At 34.6% G+C, this 26,033-nt stretch overlaps 1 protein-coding gene across 4 annotated transcripts in view; it reads left to right on the top strand.

Annotated features, from left to right (window-relative positions):
- Nucleotides 1-26,033, top strand: part of STXBP5 (syntaxin binding protein 5) — a 196,271-nt gene that overhangs the window by 83,828 nt on the left and 86,410 nt on the right. For all 4 annotated transcript variants that reach the window (XM_043999574.1, XM_043999576.1, XM_043999575.1 and 1 more), the window contains exons 9-10: nt 5,427-5,505; nt 25,368-25,522. In XM_043999574.1, coding sequence (XP_043855509.1) covers nt 5,427-5,505; nt 25,368-25,522 — 234 coding nt within the window. The remainder of the gene's footprint in view (nt 1-5,426; nt 5,506-25,367; nt 25,523-26,033) is intronic.

Here is a 26,033-nt window from a genome sequence, read left to right on the forward strand (position 1 = left end):
TATTTTTTGTATATAAAACTTAGGGGGGAGAGTCTAACCAGAATTCTAACCACAGAAGCAGTGGAAGAAAAAAAAAAGTTTAAAGAAAGCTTGATGAAAGATTCAATTAAGCAAAGTCATTCTGAGAGTGTTTAAAATTGAAACTGAAATAGTGTGAAATAGAAGAATAAGTGGGAAAGATGTGTAAAAATTTTTATGACAAATTCATCATCAGAGATGGACCCTAAATTTAGGATCACAGTCCTGTTAAATGTTTCTGGAGAAACTGGAAAATGGCACCGGAGAAAATAAAAACAGGGAAATAACAGAGTTTGATCTAGAGAAAGAGGTCCATGCTGGAAGTCAGTTTGTTTGTTTTTTTAATTAATTAATTTTTTTTTTAGTGAGGCAATTGTGGTTAAGTGACTTGCCCAGGTCACACAGCTAGTAAGTGGTAAGTGTCTGAGGCCAGATTTGAACTCAGGTACTCCTGACTCCAGGGCCGGTGCTCTATCCACTGCGCCACCTAGCTGCCCCGAAGTGATACAGTTTTAAGGTGATTTGTGGGATCAATTCTTAGCATAACTGAAGGAGGTAAAATTGCAAAACTTTGGGGAGGAAAAAAATCTTAAACATTAACCAATCAAAAGCTACCAAAGGAATAAAAGCTACTTATTTACAGGCTTACTTTACTATTCTCCCCTTCAAATTCAACAAGAAAAAGAAATTAAAAACAATACTCTTAATAGCATTCATAGTCCTGGCAAAAACAATTCCCTCATTGGCCATGCCTGTATACCTTTCTCTCCATTTCAAGTCCATTACCTTTATAGAAGAAGGTGAATGGCTGTTGTTTTATGTTGTTTTATCTTCAGTCTTCTGGATATATGTTGTTGACCAGAGTTCTAAGTTGTTTTTCTCTACAATGTTGTTGTTTTATAAATTGGTCTCCCAATTCCGCTCTTTATGCAGTATCATTTTGTTAAAGGTCTTCTCTGTTTCCTTGGAAATTGCTCATTTCATCAATTTCCTGTGGCATTGTAATATTGTGTTGCCTTCATATATTACATTTTGTTTAGCCAATTTCCAATATGATAGCACCATAGTGTTAAATTCCTTAAATTCCCCTCTTGGCCCTGTACCTGACTTTTAAGTCTTCAAATATCATTCCTGTAATGCTGTCTCATTTTGGAATTACCTTTAGTCTTTTGCTCTGGAATATTTCATTACTCCTAAGGCCTTTTGACCCTAAAATATCCTTCCTGAAGGCATCCCCTTCTCCTTCCATTAATTCAATTCCTTTGGGAGCTTCCATTTTGTGATAGAGCCAAACCTATCTGCCTGCCTTCATTTCCCTCTTTGACAAGTTCTTGACCTTCTGGACTTCCTTCTACTCCACCTCCCCCTTTTGTGTTGTTATCTTCTTCCATGAATAAAATAAGCTTCTTGAGGGCAGTCACTCTTTATTTTTGTTTGTATTTGTATCCCCTTTGCTTTGTACAGGGCCTGGTAGAACCAAAGGAATAATAAGGACTTATTCACACGCCTACTTTATAACCTTTCTAAAAACTTGAGATTTTGTAGGGGTAAAACATAGTTTTAAAAAATACATATATTAATTTTTACATACTTTAATATACATGTGCCTTACCCTTACCACATCAAACAACAAAAAAGGAAAACAGTAGTACATACATAGTATTTAACAATTGTGCTTCTGTCCTTCCTTCCCTTCCCTTCTTCCCTGCCTTCATCTCCTTCTTCCTTACCCTCTTCTCTTTCCATTTTGATCCCCTCCACTTCTTCTCTGACCTTCTTCCCTTTCTCCATGCCTTCCTTCCCACCATCCCTCTTAGTTTTTGGCTACTACAAAAAGAAATAATAAAATTAATTTTGTATATATAGATCCATTTCTGATTCCTTTGATTTCTTTAAGGTAGAGAAGCCTAGTATGTAGCATAGCTGGGTCAAAGTGTATACAGAGTTTAATAATTTTGGGGGCATAGTTCTGTATTGCTTTCAAGAATTTCTGAGCCAGTCCACAGTTTCAGCAACAGTGCATTACTATGCCTATAAAACATAGCTTTAATAACTGTATTCCAACAAGACGTGTTTCATACATATGTCAAAATTATTCAAGATTCTTCAAAAGACATAATGACAGAAATAATGCAGTGGCTAATCATGAATTTAGAAAACTAATGGTGACACATGTCATCTACCTCTTAGCAAAAAGGTAAATGATAATAGTTGTATAAGGAGACATAAATTTCAAGACATGATCCATGTGTTGAATTGCTTTGCTTGATTAAACCGTTAGTAAAGCAGAGGGCTTATATTAGGAGGTAGGCAGTGAGTTAATGACTAGTGACAAATGGAAAAAAAAAAAGGAGCATCAGTAAAATATTTAGAAAATACACTGAAGAAAACCAAAAAGTTAAATGTGGACACAAATCTAGGGCATTTTTGTCATGATTGTATTAAACTTAATGTACTCTTTTTAAAAAAATTATAACATTCCTTGTTTTGTGTACAATCTTACTGTCCTTTGTATGTAGAAATGTTCATGTTTAGTGATATTTATTAAGTTCATAATCAAAAAGAGAATTTAAATTAATAAAAGATACCATATAGCAGCAAGTCATGGGCTGTTACAGTTTTGAAAACTAAATTAAGGTTCACACAGAGGACAATGGAGAGACACATTATGGACAAGAGTAAGCTGCAATATTTTACAAATATTCAAGAGAAGTGATATAAAAGATGTCCTTCTAATATATGTTCAAAAAGAAGATACACTAGTCACGTGACTAAAGAGAGATTATCACCAGACAACTTTTGTGCTTTATTGGTGTCCATATGATGTGAAGAGAAATCAAGGAAGGCCTCTAACAATTTTGAACACTCCTAGAATAACTTATCAGACAACATGGATAAAGTTGCATGAATTGGACAGGGCATTGCTATATTGCTTTGTTACAAGAAGTACCAACAGATCTATTCAGGTTTGAGGTTTTCTAGGTGCTTTATCGTTGTTGTTCAGTTGTTTTCCAGTAGTTTCCAACTCTTTGCGCCCCTATTGGGGGTTTTCTTGGCTCATTTTACAGATGAGAAACTGAAGTAAACAAGGTTAAGTGATTTGCCCAGGGTCACACAGCTAGTAAGTATCTGAGGTGGGATTTAAACTCAAGAAGATGAGTCTTCGACTCCAGACCCTGCACTCTCTCCCACTGAGCTTCCTAGCTACTGCCAAGTGCTAGTTAACAACAACCATAATTATTATTCCTTTTATTTTTTCATTTAAATTTAATTTTATAATGTCTTGATAATTTAGCAATTCCCATGGAATCATAGAAAAAAGAAATGTTTATTGGAAAGAAATTAGATATGGAGCCAGAAGAACTGTGCAATGGGTTTAATTCCTCTGGACCTGAGTTTCTTCATCTGCAAAATAAGGAAAATGAACTATATGATCTTTAAGATTTTCCCTTCTTACTCCAGCATTCTGTGATTCTATGATTGGAGAGTTCCGTGGACTGTTTCAGAATCACGGTTAGGAATAAGTCTGTCAGTAAGCTTTTATTAAATGCTCACTATGTCCCAGGTACTGTGGGATAATAAAAGGGGCAGAAGGTAGTCCCTGTCCTCTCATGGGGAAGACAACAAGCAAACAAGTAGGTACAAACGTGCTATAGATAGGATAAATAACTAAATAAGAGAGGAAAGGCACTCCAGTTAAGAGTGATTGCAAAAAGCTTTTTGTAGAAGGTGCTATTGCATTTGGGAATTAAAGGAAGGCAGTGAAGAGAGTAGGTAGAGATGAAGAGGGAGAACATTACAAGCATGAACAGCCAGAAAAAAGCCTGGGGTTGAGATATGGAGTGTCTGGTTCATGGAATGCCAAAGAGGCCAATGGCTGGATCTGAGAGTATGTGGCAGGGACTAAGGTGTAAGGAGACTAGAAAGGAAAAGGGGGTGGGGGGAGATGGTGGGGTTAGGTTGTGAAGAACTTTGAACACCAAACAGAATTTAGTATTTTTTCTTTGAGGCAATTGGGAGTCCCTGGGGGGCAGGTTAGGGTATAACATGGTTGAATCTGTGTTTTATTTGGGAAAATCACTTTGCTATCTGAATATAGATTGGGGGGCACAGACTTGAAGCCGACAGACCTATCAACAGGCTATTCTATTGCTGTAGGCCAGGCATAAAGTGATGAGAGGGCCCTTACTGGAGTGGTGGCAGTATCAGAAGAGAGAGAGAAGGAGGAATATTGAAATTGATAGGTCTTGGCAACAGATTATATGTGGTGAATGATAGTGAGAAGTCCAGGATGACTCCCAAGGTTGTTAGCTCAAGGGTCTGGGAAGATAGTGATGCCCCCAAAGCAATGGGGATGTTTGGGAGAAAGATAATGAATTCAGTTTTTTACACATGGAGTTTTCTATAGGACATCCAGTTTGAAATGTCTGAAAGGCATTTGGAGATGTAAGAATAGTTACGGCAAGATCATATCTCTTACAAGTTATTCCTTTTGTTTTTCCTCTTTTTATGAGTGCATATAAGGAGCATGTTAAAACTTATCAATTTGAATAATAGGTGTGACGACTTTTCCTTTTCAGTGATAGGTTAGGGTTATGGGACAGAAGGATACATGAGTGCTTATTTAGGACTATTTTAATTCTATGTTTCTGAATTAGAAGTAGAAATTCATCTATTGTATAAAGGGTGAAATTTTCATAAAGTTAATAGTTCCCTTTATAGGACGTTCTTTAATTTGATGTAAGAGAAAGCTTGCTAGTAATGTGATCCATCCAAAAGTTAGATGAGTTATTTTAGAAAATAGTAAGCTTTCTCTTACTTGAGGGCTTTAAACCAAAAGCTGGATGCCCCATTATTGGAAAGGCCCTAGAAGGGTGTGGGGTTTTTTTTGTGTGTTTGTTTTTCTTTTTGCTTGTTTGGGTTGTTTTTTTGTTTTTGTTTGCTCGTTTGTTTTTTTGCTAAGGCATGGGTTGGATTAGATAGTTTATGCTATCTCTTCCAACTCTTCTCTCATTTCATGAGACAAGTAGAGACATTTATGCTGAAAGGTTATTTTTGTCAAAGTCTAAATGCTCATAAATGTATTGAAGCTATTTTGTCAAACTGAAAATCAGCTCTGTTCATCTACTATACTTAAGAAACTGAGATCTGACACCCCACCCCCTTTCTGGAAATATGTTGATGTATTATTTTTTACATGCTATATGATCAGATTTTTCAGCCTTAAATGAGGGTTACTAATTACATATTTTTGTACTGGTTCCTTAAGCACAGATTGTATGTCTCTCTGTTCTCCCCTCCAAAATAACTTTAAAATGTATCCAGTTACATTTTATCACATTTCACTTTCATTTAAAAAACTATCATGTAGAATACTTTAGAATTTAATACAAGGCAATATCTTTTAGGAAAGCAATTAAAGGATGGGAAAAAACCAGAACCATGCAAACCTATCCTCAAGGTGGAATTCAAAACGACTAGATCTGGGTAAGGTTTTACTTCATTGCCAGCATTCATTGTCTATGATTATTCAACATGAAATACTTTTTATTTGTTTGTTTTAAACAAGTATTCCACATCCCTTTAGTGTACTGTATTATTTTCTATGTTCTCTTGGTTTGAAAAATTATAGTGAGCATTATAGTCATCATTAACTGAAACATACTCATATGCTATTTTATAATTTTGATAATGTTTTTTACTGTATTTCTTGAAATATTTCAAAATTTTCTCTGGCTAACCTTTTAAAAAATTTTATATATCAGTTTTAAATACCAATATCCATTTATTTCATAGTGATAATTTGAAGAAAATCATAGATAAAAGTTAGAAATTAAATCTCAGTGGTAATCCCATACTAATTTTATTTTATTATAAAATATGTGTTTTTAATTTTTAATGATCTTTATTAATTTAAAAACAAAAGAAAATCTGAAAGCTACAAAAATTGGTACAATTTAACACCTATGTAAATAATTTATAAAAGTGGTATTGGAAATGTATTCAAGGTAACAAGTATTTATTAAGAACCTACTGAGTATCAGGTACTGTGCTGAGCCCTGGGGATATAAAGAAAGGGAAAGAAAATTATCCCTATGGTGTTGTCATTTATAATAAAGTAGTTGGGGCAGCTAGGTGGCACAGTGGATAAAGCACCAGCCCTGGATTCAGGAGGACTTTAGTTCAAATCCAGCCTTAGACACTAGATACTTACTAGCTGTGTGACCCTGGGCAAGCCACTTAACCCTCATTGCCCTGCCGAAAAAAAAAAAAAAAAGAGGTTACCATTTTGGATTTTTTTTGTGTTTACTTAATCTGCTAAACAAAAGACCATTGAGCTCCCACATACCCCAAGATAAAGATTCTCAATAATAGGGAATGGACAGATTTTGTGTTTGTTTGACATAATTGCTAGTAGAGCCATCCATATCTTTTTCAAATGTGTCCCTCTCTTTAATTCAACCCCATTCTCTTGTGTCTCAAGTCTATTAAAGAAGCCAAGGAACCTGAAACTATTATTGCTGTTCTGTGCAAATTTAGTATATTGAAACATTGTGAGGGAACAGATGACATTGAACCTAAATAATCCAGTTTTTGATGGTCTCAAAGCACTATTTTGGTCAAGATGATGTTTATAATTTCAAAGTTCCATGAAATAGTCTAGAAATATTAATTATTTCCAGTAAAATATATTATAACATGAAGGGATATTCAAAAGATATGACCCATTGTCATGAATGGGTTGATTAGTTAAAATTGTGGGCAATTGTTGGATGAACTCCAGGAAACCACCTATAAAATGTCCTCGTGAGGGGAAGCTACATTCTCCATGTTTGCTGCAAAAATGGTGGAAATGGGAGAAGCTGAATATAAAAGACTATTATTAAAACGGTTGCCCTGTTCAGAATAAAGCTTTTTTTACTGAGTTGATTGATTACATTTGAAATTCCAATAAGATGATTTAAATTATTAATTCAATTCAGTAACTAATGTATACCTAAAAAAGACAGTTACTTAGAAAAGATGTTTCCCTCTCATACTCTCTTCCTTTCTTTCCTGTGTAGTACTTGAATTTATAGATTTGCAGCTCCTTCAGAGATGATCATAACAATTGTACCAGATAGCAACAGTAACTCTTCCCTAAGACTATATATGACAAAAAGCTCTGCTACTTTGACTGGTAGGTAGAGAAATTACTGGCCAGACTAGTGGGCTTACCCCCCTCAACAGTCTTTTCCATTTATCTCTTTAACCTAAAGATAGACATACTAATTATCCTTGGGTTGTACTTTTATTTCTTTCCTTATTCCAGTTCTTTTCTTATCCTTTTTCATATAGAGAGCAGCTTTGCTTCTTTTTGAGGTAAAGACTTATTAGAGCTTTTCAGATCTTTCTATTGCTTTCTCAGACCACATCTTCAGACATAAGTTCTTCAGTTTCTCCTTTAAGATCCCTCTCCTATTAAGATCCTCTGTACTAAAATAAAAACCTTAGATAAAATCTAGTCCAAATTCCTGCCCAATGAATAAATCCCTTCTAAAACATTAAGCCACTCCCTGAAAACCTTTAATGGTGAGGAATGAATTAATTCATAAGCCAGTCTATTCCATTATTAGATAGTTCTCATTTGCTTTAGTATTATCCACTCTAGCCTGGGTTAAGCTAGACACTTATTCTGTCTTAACCTTCTGCGTAGTAGTTAGTACTATACTTTATAGATCTCTACATCTTGAATATAGTTGATTCCTGGGACTTCTGGGGCAAATGTCCAAAGCTGAAAATTTTCAGATATTTGGTCCCATACTGAACCTTACTTAGGAGATTCATCTATTGCTGCTTAGAATACATTATGACAGGATTTGGTTGGTTGTAGTTTGTAGGCAACTGTTTTTTACAGCAGAGAACTGCTTGCTGATTTGATTGTTTTCCAAGCTCCATGAGGTATTTATATATTTAGGAGAACATTATTAATTATACAAAAGTTTGTTTCACTCGAATATTAGCCTAATATCTAATATACATTTTGGTGTGACAAGATTATCTCTATTCTGGAAGCCTAAAGGCTGATCTTGCTGTATTTAAATGTATAATCATCCTTATTACATTTTAATGAGCATCTCTAGGAGCTGGTGAATATTTTTTTTACTTTAGTTGGTAATATCAGCAACTTTCTTACTAACAAATAATTATTTTAAAAACTGAATGTTTATTTTGGAAGTAGCTTTATTTTTCGTGCAATTTCTGTTTGCTTTGAATGTTTTTAAATTTGGGAAATTCATGTTTGCAGGTAAAATGACTTTCAAGATCTTAGAGAATTTGAAGAGTTAGAACATTTATTAGATTACAGAATATTATAGAATATTTCACATATTTACATACATATCACATTTTCACATATCCATATTTCATATATGCATATCAGTAGGTATGTGGCTCCTGTACAGTGAGACCCAAGAGATGTGATCAAAACTCAGAGAAAAAGATGTGACTTTTATTAATATTATGAAATCACAGGTCTGTATCAAAAGAGGAGAGGGGGACAATCTCTGGTCCAAACAAATTAGAAGCCAGTCTTATTTAAGGAAAGGTTAACTTAAAGATAGAAGTACCTGTGTGTTGTTAAAAGGCCACTTTACTCAGAAGCTTTGAGTTGAGTTAGTAAACATAAAGCAAGAGTTCTGCCCATGAAGGGAAGGTCTTTGAGGGCAAGACCAGGAGTCAGGAAGTGACGCGAGCTAGTGGGAGGAGGAAGGAAGAGACTGGCGCTCAGTCTCGGGCTCTTTCCTTTGGACTCTGGTGGAGAGCGGAGCTAGAAATGTGCTCTCCCTTTAATAGATAGGAATCTAGGCCTTTCTCTCTCTCTTTACCAAATTCTTATTCTCCTTAATAAATGCTTAAAAGTCTAACTCTTGCTAAAGCTTATAATTTATTGGCGACCACTCATTAGATATTTTAGACAGTTTAGCTAGAATTTTAGCCCTTAACATCCCTCAGTTTCCAGGTACAACCAAACTTAACATATATTTGTACCTAAGTGGGTATCCTCTTTCTACCTAAACTAGGACAGTCTTTCCTCGTACCTCCCACAGACCCTCTCAGGAAAACCCATCCTTTATGTTCTTAATATTATGAAGATCATTTAAAAATATTTCAGTTGACAGAGATGTCAGACTAAGAAACCAGAATTTTGTATCAAATCAAATATTTATTTATTTATTGAATATTCATTATGTAAAAAGAAAGGACATGATATTTGTCTTCGATACTACTTCATTAGAATTTCTTTTCTGTCTCTGTCTTACTGTAATAGAAGTTGGACAGTCCTTACTCCTATGGAAGGTGAGACATCCCTTCAAGCAAAACTTGAAGGGTACTTACCTAGTCTAATGTTCTTTATTTATTATAATTCTGACTTCATCTTTCACATGGACTAAAATTTTGGTCTTCTCATCCAACAGTGCTTTTTCTCTGAATAACTTTATTCCCTATTTCTTTAATAGTTCAGCTTTTCAGTGGCCTACTTCCTATCTGGTGTGGCCATTACCGTTTTTTTTTTTGGTTTTTTTGGGGGGGGGTCTTCTTTTGTTTTTTAAGAAAAACTAGGCATAACTTATAACTTGGTTCTTCAAAGATTTGTAGGTTTACCAGAAAACTTTCTTTTGATAGCTTTGTACCCCATTCTGTATTACTAAAAAATTGGAGGAGGCATCTCCATTCAGATAGATATATTTTGGCGTAGTGGATAGAGTGCTAGCCCTGTAGTCAAGAGGACCTGAGTTCAAATCTCACTTCAGGAACTTACTTAGTACCTGGGCAAGTCACTTCACCCCAATTACCTTAAACATCCGGGGCTATCTCCAGTCATCCTGATGTATATCTTGCCACTGGACCCAGATGGCCTTGGAGGAGAAAGTGAGGTTGGTAACCTTGCACAGTCATCCCTCCCTTTAAATCCAATTCAGTGAAAGGCATGACATCACCCTGATTTCATGGTCCTCTTTAAGGTCGAAGGACAATGATCTGAAAAGTGCTTCTAACAGCCAACTTGATGAAGTTACCATTTATTTAATGTGACTTCAGAACCTTTAATCATGTCTATTCCTGAGGAAAGAACTGCTGCTACCATCTGGTATGGCTATATGTCATCAGAGAGCCAAGGGCACTAGGATAGTAGTCCTGGTTTATAACAACTCATATAGCAACAAGCTATATACGACTTACCTATATAATCATTACTCACTATGGCTCCCATCAATTCAAAGGAAAAATAATAGCCAAGCTATTTTTTTTCACTTATGTGTTTCCTCTCATATTGGATAACTTTAAGTATGTTCCTTTTAGATTAAACTATGTAATGCGCATATTTTCTCCTAAATTTATTGAAAACTAGTTGTTAGATTGGCAGACTTTAGTTTTTACTCTTTTTTCATTATGAAATGTGAGCAAATAAAACCCTTTGTCTATGTTACGTTTATATTTATTTTCTAAATTTAAAAAATTGTCCCCATTTATTTAGAAACTGTGGATTCTAGGATTGACCTATAAGTGTAATAACTTTTTTCATGTTTTTTTAAGTTTTAAAATGTACTTATTTTCATTGATATTTTATATTGAGTTACAAATGCATTACTCAAATACTAATAAGATACTTAAATGAAAATCCATGAAGGCCTTTGATTATTTACAGTTATATTCAACAAGTAATATAATATTTATTATACCATGATATTCACATTCCCCAGCAGTTCAGGGTAACAATTGTTTTAAAGCTTATAAAAGTAATCCTTTTTAATGTTAGTAATACACTTCAATATCTTTCTTAAAGAATTAAAAGCATTTATAAACCTATGAAATATTATTTTAGATTAGCAATTATTATTTTCTCCCTTTTATAGCTTTATTATTACAGACAAATTTGATTTTTATTAAACATAAAATCAGATAATGTTAAACTGAAGCCCAGAATTTTCTCATTGTAAGAATGTTTTCACTTTCCTAGAATACATTATTTTACTGCTGTTTAATTGCACTTTACAAATTAGCCAGAATATAGTTACTGAATAAGAAGTTATATATACACATCCCCCCCCAAAAAACCTTCAGATAACTTTCGTGGTCTAAGGCCTTTTGCTTAAAACATTGCAGTCACAGCTTAATTGTGTTTTATTCTTCACATGACAGACAATCTAATAATTCTTAAAGTTAAGTATATTATTGGGAAATGTAAAGAATAACAAATAGAGTAGTAATCTTATATTTCAAAAGTATCTACAAAGAAATATATAATGTGTTTCTTGAAAATGATTTTACCTGGAAATTTTATAAAATACTGGAATAGAGCATAGTAATATAAAACATAGAAAAAATTCACAGTATAAAATATTACTTTGAGCAGAGATGTCATCTACAAGATAGCTTTAAATTACCTCCTGTTGTACCAACACTTAAAAAGTATTTCATCCATAATTGGTGTTATTGGCAGATAGCTTGAAGTATCATTTTATTATTGATATGCTACCATCTAGAAAGTCATTCCATATTAATTTTTCCAAAAGTTATGAACTTCTTGGAATAATTTTGCTATGTCCAGCAACCTGGGCAGTTAGGTGTTAGGCTTGAAGTCAGGAAGACTCATCTTCCTGAGCTCAGATCTGGTCTTAGAAAGCTATGTGAATCTGAGCAAGTCACTTACCCTTCTTTGCCTTACTTTCCTCATCTATAAATGAGCTAGAGAAGGAAATGGCGGACCACTTCAAGAAAATCCCAAATGGGGTCACAAAGAGTTGGACACAACCAAAACAACTGAATATCACATGTCCAGCAACTTTTATTCTTGTCCCTTATGATTTCTTATGTGGTATTTATAAAATTCTCCAACTTTCTCTAGACCATTTTCATACTGAAATACTGAAGTGGATCTATGACTCAATTTGAACTGTCTTTCCCGTGATACAAATTGCAATCCATCTATGTCTGCCTATCTTTTGTGACTCTTGTCCATGCCTTCCCAGAATTTCATCACAAGGGTCCCATGCATAATATTAGTGCCCTTCCTTACTTTATTCTAAGGGTACCAGTTTACCCGTCAGGATTTCTAACATTGGATCAATCTATCTTCTCTTCTTGTCATAAAATCCTCTAATGACATTTACTTGTATATTTCTATGAAGTTTCTCATTAAATCTATGTTACAGCCTACTCACAACAAGCATGTTCCTTCCCATTTCCCTCAGTGTAATAGTAATTATTAATTTAATAGATACTGTTATGTTCTATGTTTCACTGTTCAGCAAAACTGCTAAAAGTTTAGAATTAAAAAGCTATGTCTTGGGGGCAGCTAGGTGGCGCAGTGGATAAAGCACTGGCCTTGGATTCAGGAGCACCTGAGTTCAAATCCAGCCTCAGACATTTGACACTAGCTGTGTGACCCTGGGCAAGTCACTTAATCCTCACTGTCCTGCCAAAAAAAAAAAAAAAAGCTATGTCTTTGTTTTCATGGGAATTTGAGAGTTATTATTGAAGGTTTGCATTATCCTAAAGGCAATCCAGCCCATTTTCTTCCTTGTGTTCAACTCTGGACCCTATTTATTATCTTCTCTGTTGTCTGAATAAGACTCACATATTGATTGACAAGTTCTGTAGGTTGTCTAGTCAAATCTATGTTAAAATCTGAGCAATAGACATTCTCCAGCTAGTTGGTATTTCCTTTGTAGATAGATCAAATTCTTTTGAATAGTTACTGATCTTATCTAGAAGGTGCTGAAGCATTTGGAGCTTGATGCCATTAGGACAGTATTATTAATAAATAGGTCATCTGGAAAACTCAGCATCCACAGGGAATCAGATTTCTCTTCTGTTTGGACTCTGCGATGGATCACATCAATGTTTTATTTTTTATTTGATATTTATACTTATGTTATTGAAAAGAATTATTTCTATTATAGTTTTCCAGGGAATCTTGAATGATTTTAACATATGAATAAGAGACACCTTGTTGAAAAAGAGCCTATTGAAAAAGAGCCTATAAAGCAGCGTTTTGTTCTACCAAATCAAATACTTTTTTCATAATCAACAATTAGTAGGATATGATCATATTCTATATATATTTTTGTTAGTTGTAAATTATAAAGATGTGATCCATTGTTGAATATCATTTGTGAAAACCTTGTTTCATACTACTATTCTCATCAAGCATACCCTTGATTTATGTACAAATGACTCTTCTAAAGATTTTATATAAATAACCTAGTGTTATAGGTTAGTAATTATTGATGCTTTTTTGGTCACTTTTTTTGGTGTTGGTAAGTTCAAATTTTTTTCTATGTATTTATTACATTTTTCTCCTTCAGGTACTTTGAATATCAGTTTTTAAATTCCCTTTCATTTGTCTCTTTTCGCACTGGTCTTCTTTATATACACTTGGTCCACTTAGTTGAATGTTCCCTTTTTGTTTTCTTTATAGCCATTATCTTCCTTGTAATTCACCTGAGGCTGTACAGTTAAGATTTGTGTGTGGTGCTACTACTCTCTTTAATGGAGAAAACATTTTAAAAAATATTTATTTTTTTCTGTTTCTTACCCTCTTTCCATTTTAATTTCCAAATTCCCATGGGATGACTTTGTTTCATTGGATATCTTGTACTTTCTTTAGACAAAATCCGTACAGCCTCTTATCCTTCTTCAGTAATAGTGCCAGGGAAGAACAACAATATTCAAAATAAAATGTGTTGATGCTCTAAATGTGACGTCCTTGTCCAGTGACTAGTAGTGGTCATATTTCTGAAAGAACTAATCATTTCAACCTTGGCATCTTTTCTTTAGAGTAAATTAAAGAAGGAACTTGCAACTAAATAGGTTGGGAAACAAAACGTTGGTAGAGTGGGTTTTATAGAAGTAGGTAGTTGGTAGAATGGGTTTTATAGAAAAACCAATGGTAACAAGAAACATTCTATAATGGATTATTAGATTATCATACATAACAGTTCTGATGATAAGTATTTTCAAAAAGACCACCTTGAACATATCGTAGTTTAGGCAGCAGCATTGAGTGCTGAGGAACAAAGGAATAGAGAAATTCTAAAAAGATTATTTATTGAGACCGTCCAATTTAAATCAACATGCACTCTGATACTTGATGACTTCCCTGGAGAGAGGAAGATGAGGTTGAGGAGAAATGTACAGAAAAGCATGTTTCAGGAAAAAAGAATGAGAGAGCTTAAAGACTGAGGAGTATACATTAATTTCCTTACTTTTTTGTTTCTAGTTCTTTCACTGCACTCCGCCATCCCCTACCATTGGACCCTTCTGATTGTTGAGAGCTTACTGCATCTAGCCAGCCCTAGACACTCAATCATGCCATCTTCCTACCATGTTAATTTATCACCCCTCCACTTTCTACCTCTTACTCTGAGAACAGAGAAAATGCTAACTAGTATTGGTAGAAGTAGTTTCCTCATTTAGTAGTTCCTTCTGCCAGTGACATCAGAGTTTCAGCCCTATTTTTGGTTAAATTGCTAAACTCTTTCAGCCTTCCTTGTTCCAGACTGTACCCTTCTTCCACCCCAGCCAATCCCCCATCCTCTTATCTTAATTCCCCTACCTTTGAATTTTATCCAAAATACCATCATAACCAGCAATAGCAATGCTAGGTTAATGTCCCAAAGACATCTCAAAAAGGAGAAAAAGACCTATTTATACAAAAATGGTTATAGAAGCTCTTTTTGTAGTGGCTAAGATTTGGAAATTAAAGGAATGTCCATCAATTGGGGAATGGCTAAAGAAGCTGTGGTACAAGGGGCACCTAGGTGGCACAGTGAATAAAGCACCAGCCTTGGATTCAGGAGGACCTGAGTTCAAATGTGGCCTCAGACACTTGCTACTTACTAGCTGTGTGCCTTGGACAAGTCACTTAACCCTCATTGCTCCACCCCCCCCCCAAATTAAAAAGCTGTGGTACATGATTATACTGGGATATTATAATGCTATAAGAAATGACAAGCAGAATGATTTTGAAAAGGCCTGGAAAGACTTATATGACTAACGTTTAGTGAAGTGAACAGAACAAGGAGAATGTTGTGTGTTGATAGTAGTATTGTTCAGTGAAGAATTGCGAATGATTTAACTACTCCCAGAAATACAATGATCCAAGACAATCCCAAAGGACTAATACAGAAGCATACTGTCTACCTTCAAAGAAAGAACTGATGTTGATTGAATACAGACTGAAGCATGCTATTTTTTCTTTTGATTTTTCCTATATCAAAGGACTAATTAGGTAATACTTGACACAATTGCACATGTATAATCTATATCTGATTGCTTACTGCTTCATGGAAAGGGGAGGGGAAAGAAAGAAAAAGGGATAAAATTTGGAACTCAGAACTTTAAATACAAATGAGTATTTTTTTAAATTAGCATCTTAAGCCTTGGACACCAACCACGGTCTGTCTGTCTGTCTGTCTGTCTCTCTCTCTCTCTCACTCATCATCAAATAACTCTAATGTCTCTGAGAAAGAAAACTATTCTGTGGGTTGATTTGAAATGTAGAATTCTCTTGCTACTGTCCATAAATACTTTTTTTTTGTCAAAATGGGATTTTAATCCTTTATTATCTTTTGGCCTATTTGTTTATTTGACTTTCTTCCATATTATGATGAGATAATTAGAGTGTCTGACAGACTATAAAGTCTGTGTAAACTAAAACTTTAGTTTTTCTTATTTTTTTTTTGCTTCTGCATCTACTTTTCCTCTTATGTCTTACTTATTGATGATAAGAGGGTCAACTCTTTATGTTATTTTCAAGAAATATTTCAAGAATTCCTGATTTTGTCATGCATGGGAAATAGCCTGTTGGAAGAGAACCTTTAAGATAATATTTACTCGGGGGCAGCTAGATGGCGCAGTGGTTAAAGCACTGGCCCTGGATTCAGGAGTACCTGAGTTCAAATCCGGCCTCAGACACTTGACACTTACTAGCTGTGTGACTCTGGGCAAGTCACTTAACCCCCATTGCCTAAAAAAAAAAAAACAAAAAAAAAACAACAAAAAAAAAACAAAAACAAAAACAAAGATAATATTTACTCTACTGAATCAAATGCTTTTTTAAATAGGCAACAAAGAATAAGTGTATATTCTCAACACATTTTAGCCAATTACTATAAAGATGTAGTCTGCTTTGTAATATCAGTTGTAAAAGACTGCCTGTTCTCTTTTCATACCTTCAAGAAGTCTTACAATGTGTGCATAGATTTTTCTCACCAAAATTTTGTAGAAATAGTAAAGTAAGCATATATGGATCTGTGATTTTTATCCTGAGTTGCTTTTTTTGTTACAGTGCTTTACTAATCCTCTAGTATTCCTTCTTCTTTCATATGACTTGAGAATCAATCCTTAAGAAGCTTCATAATTGTTACTTCCAAGAATAACCTCCTCTGTGTGTACATGGTCTAGTATAGCTCGTGCTCGCTTGTGCTCACTTGTTTTCTTTCTCTCTCTCTCTCTCTCTCTCTCTCTCTCTCTCTCTCTCTCTCTCTCTCTCTCTCTCTCTCTCTCTCGGAAAACTTATTCTTGTTTTCTTTAGTGCCATTCACTTCTTTGTGAAACACATTGGGGACTCTCATGTTCAGAGCCCAAATGTGGTGTCATGGGAAAAAAAAAGTTTAGTGTTGAAATTTTGAGAGAGATTTTCCACTCTCCATCTATTTGTCTTTTTATTTTGATTTTCATCCATCAACAGCCTCAGGATAGATCATTTAATTGGACCTCTCATCAAGTTATGCTTCTGCCTTTCAGTGCTATAAGAGGTTCATATTGTCCATAATATTCCACAACTGGTGTCTATAAAATTTGATAAACACAATTTTATTCTAAATTGGTATTACTTTTAGTTATTACTATCTCATTTGGAGAAATAGATCATGTTAACTTGATGGAGTTTGTTCTTTTAAGTTCATTTGGTCTCTTCAACTTAATTTAAAGTAGATAGCCTTAAGAAATGGTGATAGTTTGTGCTAATACGTATTTTTAAAATCCCATTCCCATTTTTGACACCTTTAGTTTTTTAAAATAGGTCATGTTCAAGTTTCCTCAATTAGGCATTATATATTCTTATTTTTAATATGATTTGATACTGATTTTAATCTTTGCTATATAATGAGTTGTTACCTTGACTAATCAGAGAACTGATGTATAAATGACTTCTGCAACGATAATAAGTTATTTTCTATTTTAAATGTAATCAATATCTTTTAGGGAGATATTATTATAAATACATATCTCTGTAGATAGGGGAAATATCTTTATTTATATCTATATCTAACTATCCACCTATCTTCAGCTTGTCCAGTACCTCCCAACTCTCCTTTTAAAGGAAATACTCATGACTAGAAAATTGCTGATTGCCTATTTGAGGAGTCTCTCCAATACTTTATGAGTCCTTTGGTTTCTTTTAGGCTCCTCAGTCCTTAACAAACTTGCCTGGGTCCTGGTTTCAGTTCCATTCAAATATTATTCAGAAATAGCATTTCTGCAATTGCTAAAAATTGTGGTTTCCCTTCCTTGAGAATGCTTAGATCCAGGCTTCCCCTTCTCAACCTTGCTAACTACTCAAGAAAATAAGCTACTGTCTGGGTTGAAGAAGAGCTCTTCTTTTCCTTCTTCAATATTCCATAAAGGAATCAAATAAAGAGGCAATTATGGTATTTCAGGCTGAGCAAATTAAAGACATTTTTATCAGTTGCTTTAGGAGTATCTGTTGCATGAGAACATGTCAGGAATGTCATCAGGGCTAAACAAGAAGAAACAAATTATAAAACCAAGATGACCAAGCATTCCAGAAAAGATTAGTCAAGTCATCAAAAGATTCCTGCCACTCAAAGCATAGTACTGGTGTGATAGTGAATGAAAAGGATGGTGCACGATGCTAACGTGATACTGACCCTATCTTTTCTTCCAAATGGAAGATGGAAGAATTTAGTAAATTGTATCAGAAGCATTTTTTAAAAAAAATATTTATTTTTTAGAAATTCATTAAAATTTTGAGACTTCCTCCCTGAAGCTCTGTGGTATCATATATACATGTGAAGTTATACAAAACATTTTCATATTAACCAGCTCATTAAAACAACAACATACACACAAGAAAAATTAGAAAAAAGTGAAAAAGTATGCTTCAGTCTGCACTCAGAGTCCATCAGTTCTTTCTCAGGAGGTATATAGTATTTTTTTCATCAGGGTCCTTTTGAATTGTCTTGGAATCATCATATTGATTAGAATAGCTAAATCTTTCACAATTGATCATCATTATAGTTGCAGTTTCTATATACAGTGTTCTTCTGGTTCTGCTCACTTCACTTTATATCAATTCATACAAGTCTTCCCAGGTTTTTAGAAGCCATACTACTCATCATTTCTTATAGCACAGTAGTATTCCATAATAATTATATACCACAGCTTGTTCAGCCATTCCCCAGAACATCCCCTCAATTTCCAGTTCTTTGCCACAACAAAAAAAGAGCTGCTATAAGTATTTTTTGTACAAATAGATCCTTTTTTCCCCTTTGGTTGTATCTCCTTGGGATATAGATTTGGTAGTGATATTGATGGATTAAGGGTACGTACAGTTTTATAACCCTTGGGCATAGTTCTAAATTGTTCTCCAGAATGGTTGGACCAATTTACAACTGCATTAACAGTTTGTGAGTGTACCTAATTTTCCATATCCTCTCCAGCATGTCATTTTGCTTTTCTGCCCTAATTAGTAGTGATTTTAAGCATTTTTTCATGTGACTATTGATAGCTTTGATTTTGGTCTGGAGTATTTTTAAAAGAACTATGTGAGCCTGAAAGTTTTCTTTTTCTCCCTTATGAATCAGAGCAGTTTTTTTTAAATCAATTAATTAATTATTTTCCGTTACATGTAAAGATAGTTCTCAACTTTTGTTTATACAAGCTTTCCAATTTCAGATTTTTCTCCCTCCCTCCCCTCCCTCCCCTCCCTCCCCCTTCCCCTAGACAGCAGGTAATCTGATATAGGTTATATATATGTAAATATACATAATAACATTAATCCTATTTCTGCATTAGTCATGTTATAAGAGAAAAATCAGAGCAATGATGAAAAACCTTAAAATAGAAACAACAGCACCAAAAACAAAAGAAATCATATGGTTCATTCAGCATCTATACTCCACAGTTGTTTTTTTTTCTTGGATTTGGAGATCCTCTTCTATCATGAGTTCCCTGGAACTCTTCTGTACCATTGCATTGGTGAGAAGAATATAGTCCATCACAGTAGATCAACACTCAATGTTGATGATACCGTGTACAATGTTCTTCTGGTTCTACTCATCTCACTAATCATCAACCCATGCAAGACCCTCCAGGTTTCTCTGAACTCCTCCTGCTCATCATTTCTTACAGCACAATAGTATTCCATTGTATTTATATACCACAACTTGTCCAGCCATTCCCCAATTGATGGGCATCCCCTCAACTTCCAATTCCTTGCCACCACATAAAGAGCAGCTATAAATATTTTTATACATGTGGGTCCCTTTCTCCTTTCCATGATTTCTTTGGGAAAAAGACCCAAAAGTGGTATTGCTGGGTCAAAGGGTATGGACAACTTTATCGCCCTTTGGGCATAATTCCAAATTGCTCTCCAGTATGGTTGGATCAGTTCACAGCTCCACCAACAATGCATTAGTGTTCCAGTTTTCCCACAGCTTCTCCAACATTTATTATTTTCCTTTTTTGTCACTTTAGCCAATCTGATAGGTGTCAGGTGGTACCTCAGAGTTGTTTTAATTTGCATCTATCTAATCAATAGTGATTTAGAGCATTTTTTCATATGGGAATAGATAGCTTTGGTTTCTTCCTCAGAAAACTGCCTGTTCATATCCTTTGACCATTTCTCAATTGGGGAATGACTTGGATTCTTATAAATTTGATTTAGTTCCCTATATATTTTAGAGATGAGGCCTTTATAAGAAGCACTGGCCTCAAAAATTGTTTCCTAGCTTTCTGCCTCCCTTCTAATTTTGGATGCATTGCTTCTGTTTGTACAAAAAATTTTTAATTTAATGTAATCAAAGTCATCCATTTTGCATTTTATAATATACTCTATCTCTTGTTTGGTCATAAACTGTTTTCCTTTCCAAAGATCTGATAGGTAGACTATTCCTTTTCTCCTAATTTACCTATGGTATCACCTCTTATGTCTAAATCATGTATCCATTTTGACCTTAATTTAGTATAAGGTGTAAGATGTTGGTCTATGCCTAATTTCTGCCATACTATCTTCCAGTTTTCCCAGCAGTTTTTGTCAAATACTGAGTTCCTCTCCCAGAAGCTAGAGTCTTTGGGTTTATCAAACACTACATTACTAGTGTCATTTACTACTGCATTTCCTGAGCCTAGCCTATTCCATTGATCTACCACTCTATTTTTTAGCCAGTACCAGATAGTTTTGATGACTGCCTCTTTATAGTAATCCTCCAGGTTTGGTACTACTAACCCACCTTCCTTTGAATTTTTTTTTTATTATTTCCCTAGATATTCTTGATTTTTTGTTTTTCCAGATGAATTTTGTTATTATTTTTTCTAGCTCTTTAAAATAATTTTTAGGTAGTCTGATTGGTATGGCACTGAATAAGTAAATTAATTTAGGCAGTATTGTCATTTTTACTATATTAGTTCTGCCTATCCATGAGCAATTGATATCTTTCCAATTATTTAGATCTGATTTGATTTGTGTGAAGAGTGTTTGGTAGTTGTGTTCATAGAGTTCCTGGGTTTGTCTTGGCAAGTAGACTCCCAAGTATTTTATATTATCTACCATTACTTTAAATGGAATTTCTCTTTCTATCTCTTGCTGCTGGACTTTGTTGGTCATGTATAGAAATGCTGATGATTTATGTGGATTTATTTTATATCCTGCTACTTTGCTAAAGTTGTTAATTGTTTCAAGTAATTTTTGAGTTGATTCTCTAGGATTCTTTAAGTATACCATCATATCATCTGCAAAGAGTGATAGTTTTGTTTCCTCCTTGCCTATTCTAATTCCTTTAATTCCTTTCTCTTCTCTGATTGCTAAAGCTAACATTTCTAAGACAATATTAAATAATAGGGGTGATAATGGACATCCCTGTTTTACCCCTGATCTTATTGGGAAGGCCTCTAATTTATCTCCATTGCATATAATACTTGCTGATGGCTTTAGGTAAATACTGTTTATTATTTTAAGGAAAGCTCCACCTATTCCTAAACTCTCCAGTGTTTTTATTAGGAATGGGTGTTGTATTTTGTCAAAAGCTTTCTCTGCATCTATTGAGATAATCATATGATTTTGGTTGATTTTCTTATTGATGTGGTTGATTATGTTAATAGTTTTTCTAATGTTGAACCAGCCCTGCATTCCTGGTATAAATCCCACCTGGTCATAGTGTATTATCCTGGTGATCACTTGCTGTAACCTCCTTGCTAATATCTTATTTAAGATTTCAGCATCAATATTCATTAGGGAAATTTGTCTATAATTTTCTTTCTCTGTTTTTGCTTTGCCTGGTTTTGGTATCACCCCCATATTTGTGTCATAAAATGAATTTGGTAGAACTCCTTCTTCACCTATTTTTCCAAATAATTTGTATAATATTGAAATTAATTGTTCTTTAAATCTTTGGTAAAATTCACCCATAAACCCATCTGGCCCTGGGGATTTTTTCTTAGGGAGTTCATTAATGGCTTGTTCAATTTCCTTTTCTAATATGGGTTTATTTAAGGATTTTATTTCTTCAGTTAACCTGGGCAGTTTGTATTTTTGTAAATATTCATCCATTTCATTTAGATTGTCAAATTTATTGGCATACAGTTGGGCAAAATAATTCCTAATTATTGATTTAATTTCCACTTCATTGGTGGTAACATCACCCTTTTCATTTTTGATACTGGTAATTTGGTTTTCTTCTTTCTTTTTTTTAATCAAATTAACCAATATTTTATCTATTTTATTGGTTTTTTCATAAAACCAGCTCTTAGTTTTCTTGATTAATTCTATAGTTTTTTTGCTTTATTCTTATTCATTTCTCCTTTGATTTTCAGGATCTCTAATTTAGTGTCTAATTGGGGATTTCTAATTTGTTCTTTTTCTAGCTTTTTAAGTTGCATGCCCAATTCATTAATCTCCTCTTTCTCTTTTTTATTCATGTAAGCATTTAGAGCTATAAATTTTCCCCTAAGCACTACTTTGGCTGCATCCCATAGATTTTGGTATGTTGTCTCATTATTGTCATTCTCTTGGATAAAGTTATTGTTTCTATGATTTCTTGTTTGGCCCATTCATTCTTTAGAATGAAATTATTTAGTTTCCAAATGATTTTCATTCTACTTTTCCCTGGCTCTTTCTTACATGTAATTTTTATTGCATCATGATCTGAGAAGGATGCATTTACTATTTCTACCTTTCTACATTTGACTATGATGTTTTTGTGCCCTAATACATGGTCAATTTTTGAAAATGTGCCATGTACTGCTGAGAAAAAGGTATATTCCTTTCTATCCCCATTCAATTTTCTCCAGACATCTATCATGTCTACCTTTTCTAGTAATCTATTCACCTCTTTCACTTCTTTCTTATTTATTTTTTGGCTAGATTTATCTAATTCTGAGAGGGGGAGATTCAGATCCCCCACTAGTACAGTATTACTGTCTAATTCCTCTTGTAACTCATTTAACTTCTCCTCTAAGAACTTGGATGCTATACCACTTGGCGCATACATATTTAATATTGATATTACTTCATTATCTATAGTACCTTTAAGTAAGATGTAATTTCCTTCCTTATCTCTTTTAATGGGATCTATTTTTGCCTGCACTTTGTCTGAGATAAGGATTGCTACCCCTGCCTTTTTTACTTTAGCTGAGGCATAATATATTCTGCTCCAGCCTTTTACCTTTACTCTGTGTGTATCTCTCTGCTTCAAAAGTGTTTCTTGTAAACAGCATATTGTAGGATTCTGGTTTTTAATCCACTCTGCATTTTGCTTCGGTTTTGTAGAAGAGTTCATACCATTCACATTCACAGTTATTATTACTGACTGTCTATTCCCCTCCATTCTATTTACCCCCTTTGTACTTTTCCCCCCTTCTTTCACCCTATTCCTCCTCACCAACGTTTTACTTCTTACCCCTGCCTCCCCTGATCTGCCCTCCCTTTTTATCACCCCCCCTTTTCTTTACCCTTTTCTCCCTTGCTTTTGTCCTCCCTTCTATCAGTCCCCCCCCTTTCCCTTCCCCTTTTGCTTCCCTAAAGAATGCGCTGTTTCTTTATTCCAATGAACGTATGTTATTCCCTCTTTGAATCAAATCTAATGAGATTAGCGTTGAAACAATGTTCACCCCTCCTTTCTTTCCCTCTACTGTAATAGGTTTTTTTTCACCTCCTCATATGATATAATTCATCCCATTCCACCTCCCCTTTCCTTTCCTCCCCTTAGACTCCCTTTTTAACCCTTTAATTTTTTTTGTATCATCACATCAAAGACAATTTATATTTATACCCTCTGTGTAAACTCCTTCTCTCTGCCCAAATACATTTACAGTTCTTAAGAGTTATGAGTATTATATTCCCGTGTAGGGATATAAGCAATTTAACCTAATTGAGTAACTTTTTTTTTCCCTCTGTTTACCTTTTTAAACTTCTCTTGAGTCTCGTATGTTAAGATCGAATTTTCTATTCAGTTCTGGTCTTTTCTCAGGAAAGATTGAAAGTCTACAATGTCATTAAATGTCCATCTTTTCCCCTGAAATAGAATGCACATTTTTGCTGGGTAATAGATTCTTGGCTGCAATCCAAACTCCTTTGCCTTCCGGAATATCATATTCCAAGCCTTGCGGTCCTTTAATATTGAAGCTGCCAGGTCCTGAGCAATCCTGACTGTGGCTCCATGATATTTAAATTGCTTCTTTTTGGCTGCTTTTTGGAGCATTTTCTCCTTCACCTGATAATTCTGGAATTTGGCTACAATATTCCTTGGAGTTTTCCTTTTGGAGTCTCTTTCAGGAGGTGATCGGTGGATTCTTTCAATGATGATTTTATCCTCTCGTTCTGTGATATCAGGGCAGTTCTCCTTAATAATTTCCTGGAATATGGTGTCTAGATTCTTTTTCTGGTCATGGCTTTCAGGCAGACCAGTGATTCTCAAATTGTCTCTCCTCGATCTGCTTTCCAATTGTCTTTCCAATGAGGTATTTCACATTTTCTTCTATTTTTTCATTCTTTTGATTCTGCTTGACTGATTCCTGGTGTCTCATGGATTCCTTATCTTCCAACTGACCAATTTTAATTTTTAAGCCATTGTTTTCTTCAGTAAGATTATGCACCTTTTTTTCCATTTGGCCAAGTGAATTTTTTAAGGCATTGTTTTCTTCAATGAGATTATGCACCTTTTTTTCCATTTGGCCAAATGAGTTTTTTAAAGCATTGTTTTCTTCAGTGAAATTATGCTCTTTTTTTTTCCATTTGGCCAGTCAATTTTTGTGCTTCCTTTTCCAAGCTGCTGATTCTTTTTTCATAGTTTTCTTGTTTTGCTTTCATTTCTCTCCCCATTTTTTCTTCTTCCTCTCTCAGTTGATTTTTAAAATCCTTTTTGAGCTCTTCCAGGAAGGGGGAGGACATTTTTAGTATTGAAAATAGCGTGAACAATGGCAGTAAGGATGATGTGAACATGCTGTCATATCATGTCTGGAGTTAAAGGCTCATGTTCAGGAGTCATTGAAAATACTGTTGGATAGTGTGATGGACCAGATAATGGTGGGTTTTGAAAACAGCACTGGGGAATTTTAGACTTTATGAAGTATACAGGTAAGGAATAATAGTGTATTTTAGGAAAAGTGAGGCACATTGTTTATGATTTGGAGAAGAACCTGGAATCAGAGACAGTTGTCCTTGACCCGGTAATGAATTAATGGGAGACCGAGTGAAGTAGTAGTGAGTCTGGACTGAAGAAGTAGTGGGGTTACAGTGAGAGGCATGGGAAGGGAATGAATCCCAGGAACACCTCAAAGGATGGATTGCTAGGACTTGGTTTTTTAAATTTAATTAGGAGAAGGGGAAAAAAAATATGAAAGATGAGAGAGAAGGCACACTGATGACTCATACTAAGATACATAAAGACCATTTGTCTTTATCATGGATAAGCTTTTAAAAACTTTTTTGATTGTGACATTCAATGTAGATTATTTTTAATAATTCATTGACAAAATTATTTTTGGTAATGTTATGAAATGATAGTAATGTATGAGAAACCCATCCATACATTTCATAACCCTAAGTGTTTCTTTTTTGTTTTCAGGGAGCCTTTTATTATTCTTTCAGGAGGTTTGTCCTATGATACTGTAGGAAGGAGACCATGTTTGACAGTTATGCATGGGAAAAGCACGGCTGTTCTAGAAATGGACTATTCCATTGTTGATTTTCTTACACTCTGTGAAACACCGTACCCAAATGGTAAGCTATATATAATGTTCTTTCCTCTTTATTTTGTCCAGATTTCTGATTTCACTGGCAAAGGAAAATCCCTTAATGAATGCAGTTTACCAACCACATATAATCTTAGAGTTGCCTGAGCAACTGAGAGGTGAAGTGATTTCCCCATGCTTAAATAACCAGTATATGTCAGAGGCAGGACTTGAATTTCCTTACTGTCTCTCTAGCCACTGTGCCATACTGCCTGTGCTGCCTTTGCTGCCTCTTATTGTTGTTATTCAGTTCTTCAGTTATGTATGACTTTTAGATCAGGGCTCTGTGTTATAAGAATATTCCATTAATTTGGTGGTTTTTTTTTTTTTCGGGGCAATGAGGGTTAAGTGATTTGCCCAGGGTCACACAGCTGGTAAGTGTCAAGGGTCTGAGGCTGAATTTAAACTCAGGTCCTCCAAAATCCAAGGCTGGTACTTTATCCACTGTGCCACCTAGCTCTCCCCCCACCCCCACCCCATTACTTTTTGATAAGCTTTCT

This window comes from Dromiciops gliroides, chromosome 4 (assembly GCF_019393635.1).
Source record: "Dromiciops gliroides isolate mDroGli1 chromosome 4, mDroGli1.pri, whole genome shotgun sequence".
Classification (NCBI taxonomy): Eukaryota; Metazoa; Chordata; class Mammalia; order Microbiotheria; family Microbiotheriidae; genus Dromiciops; species Dromiciops gliroides.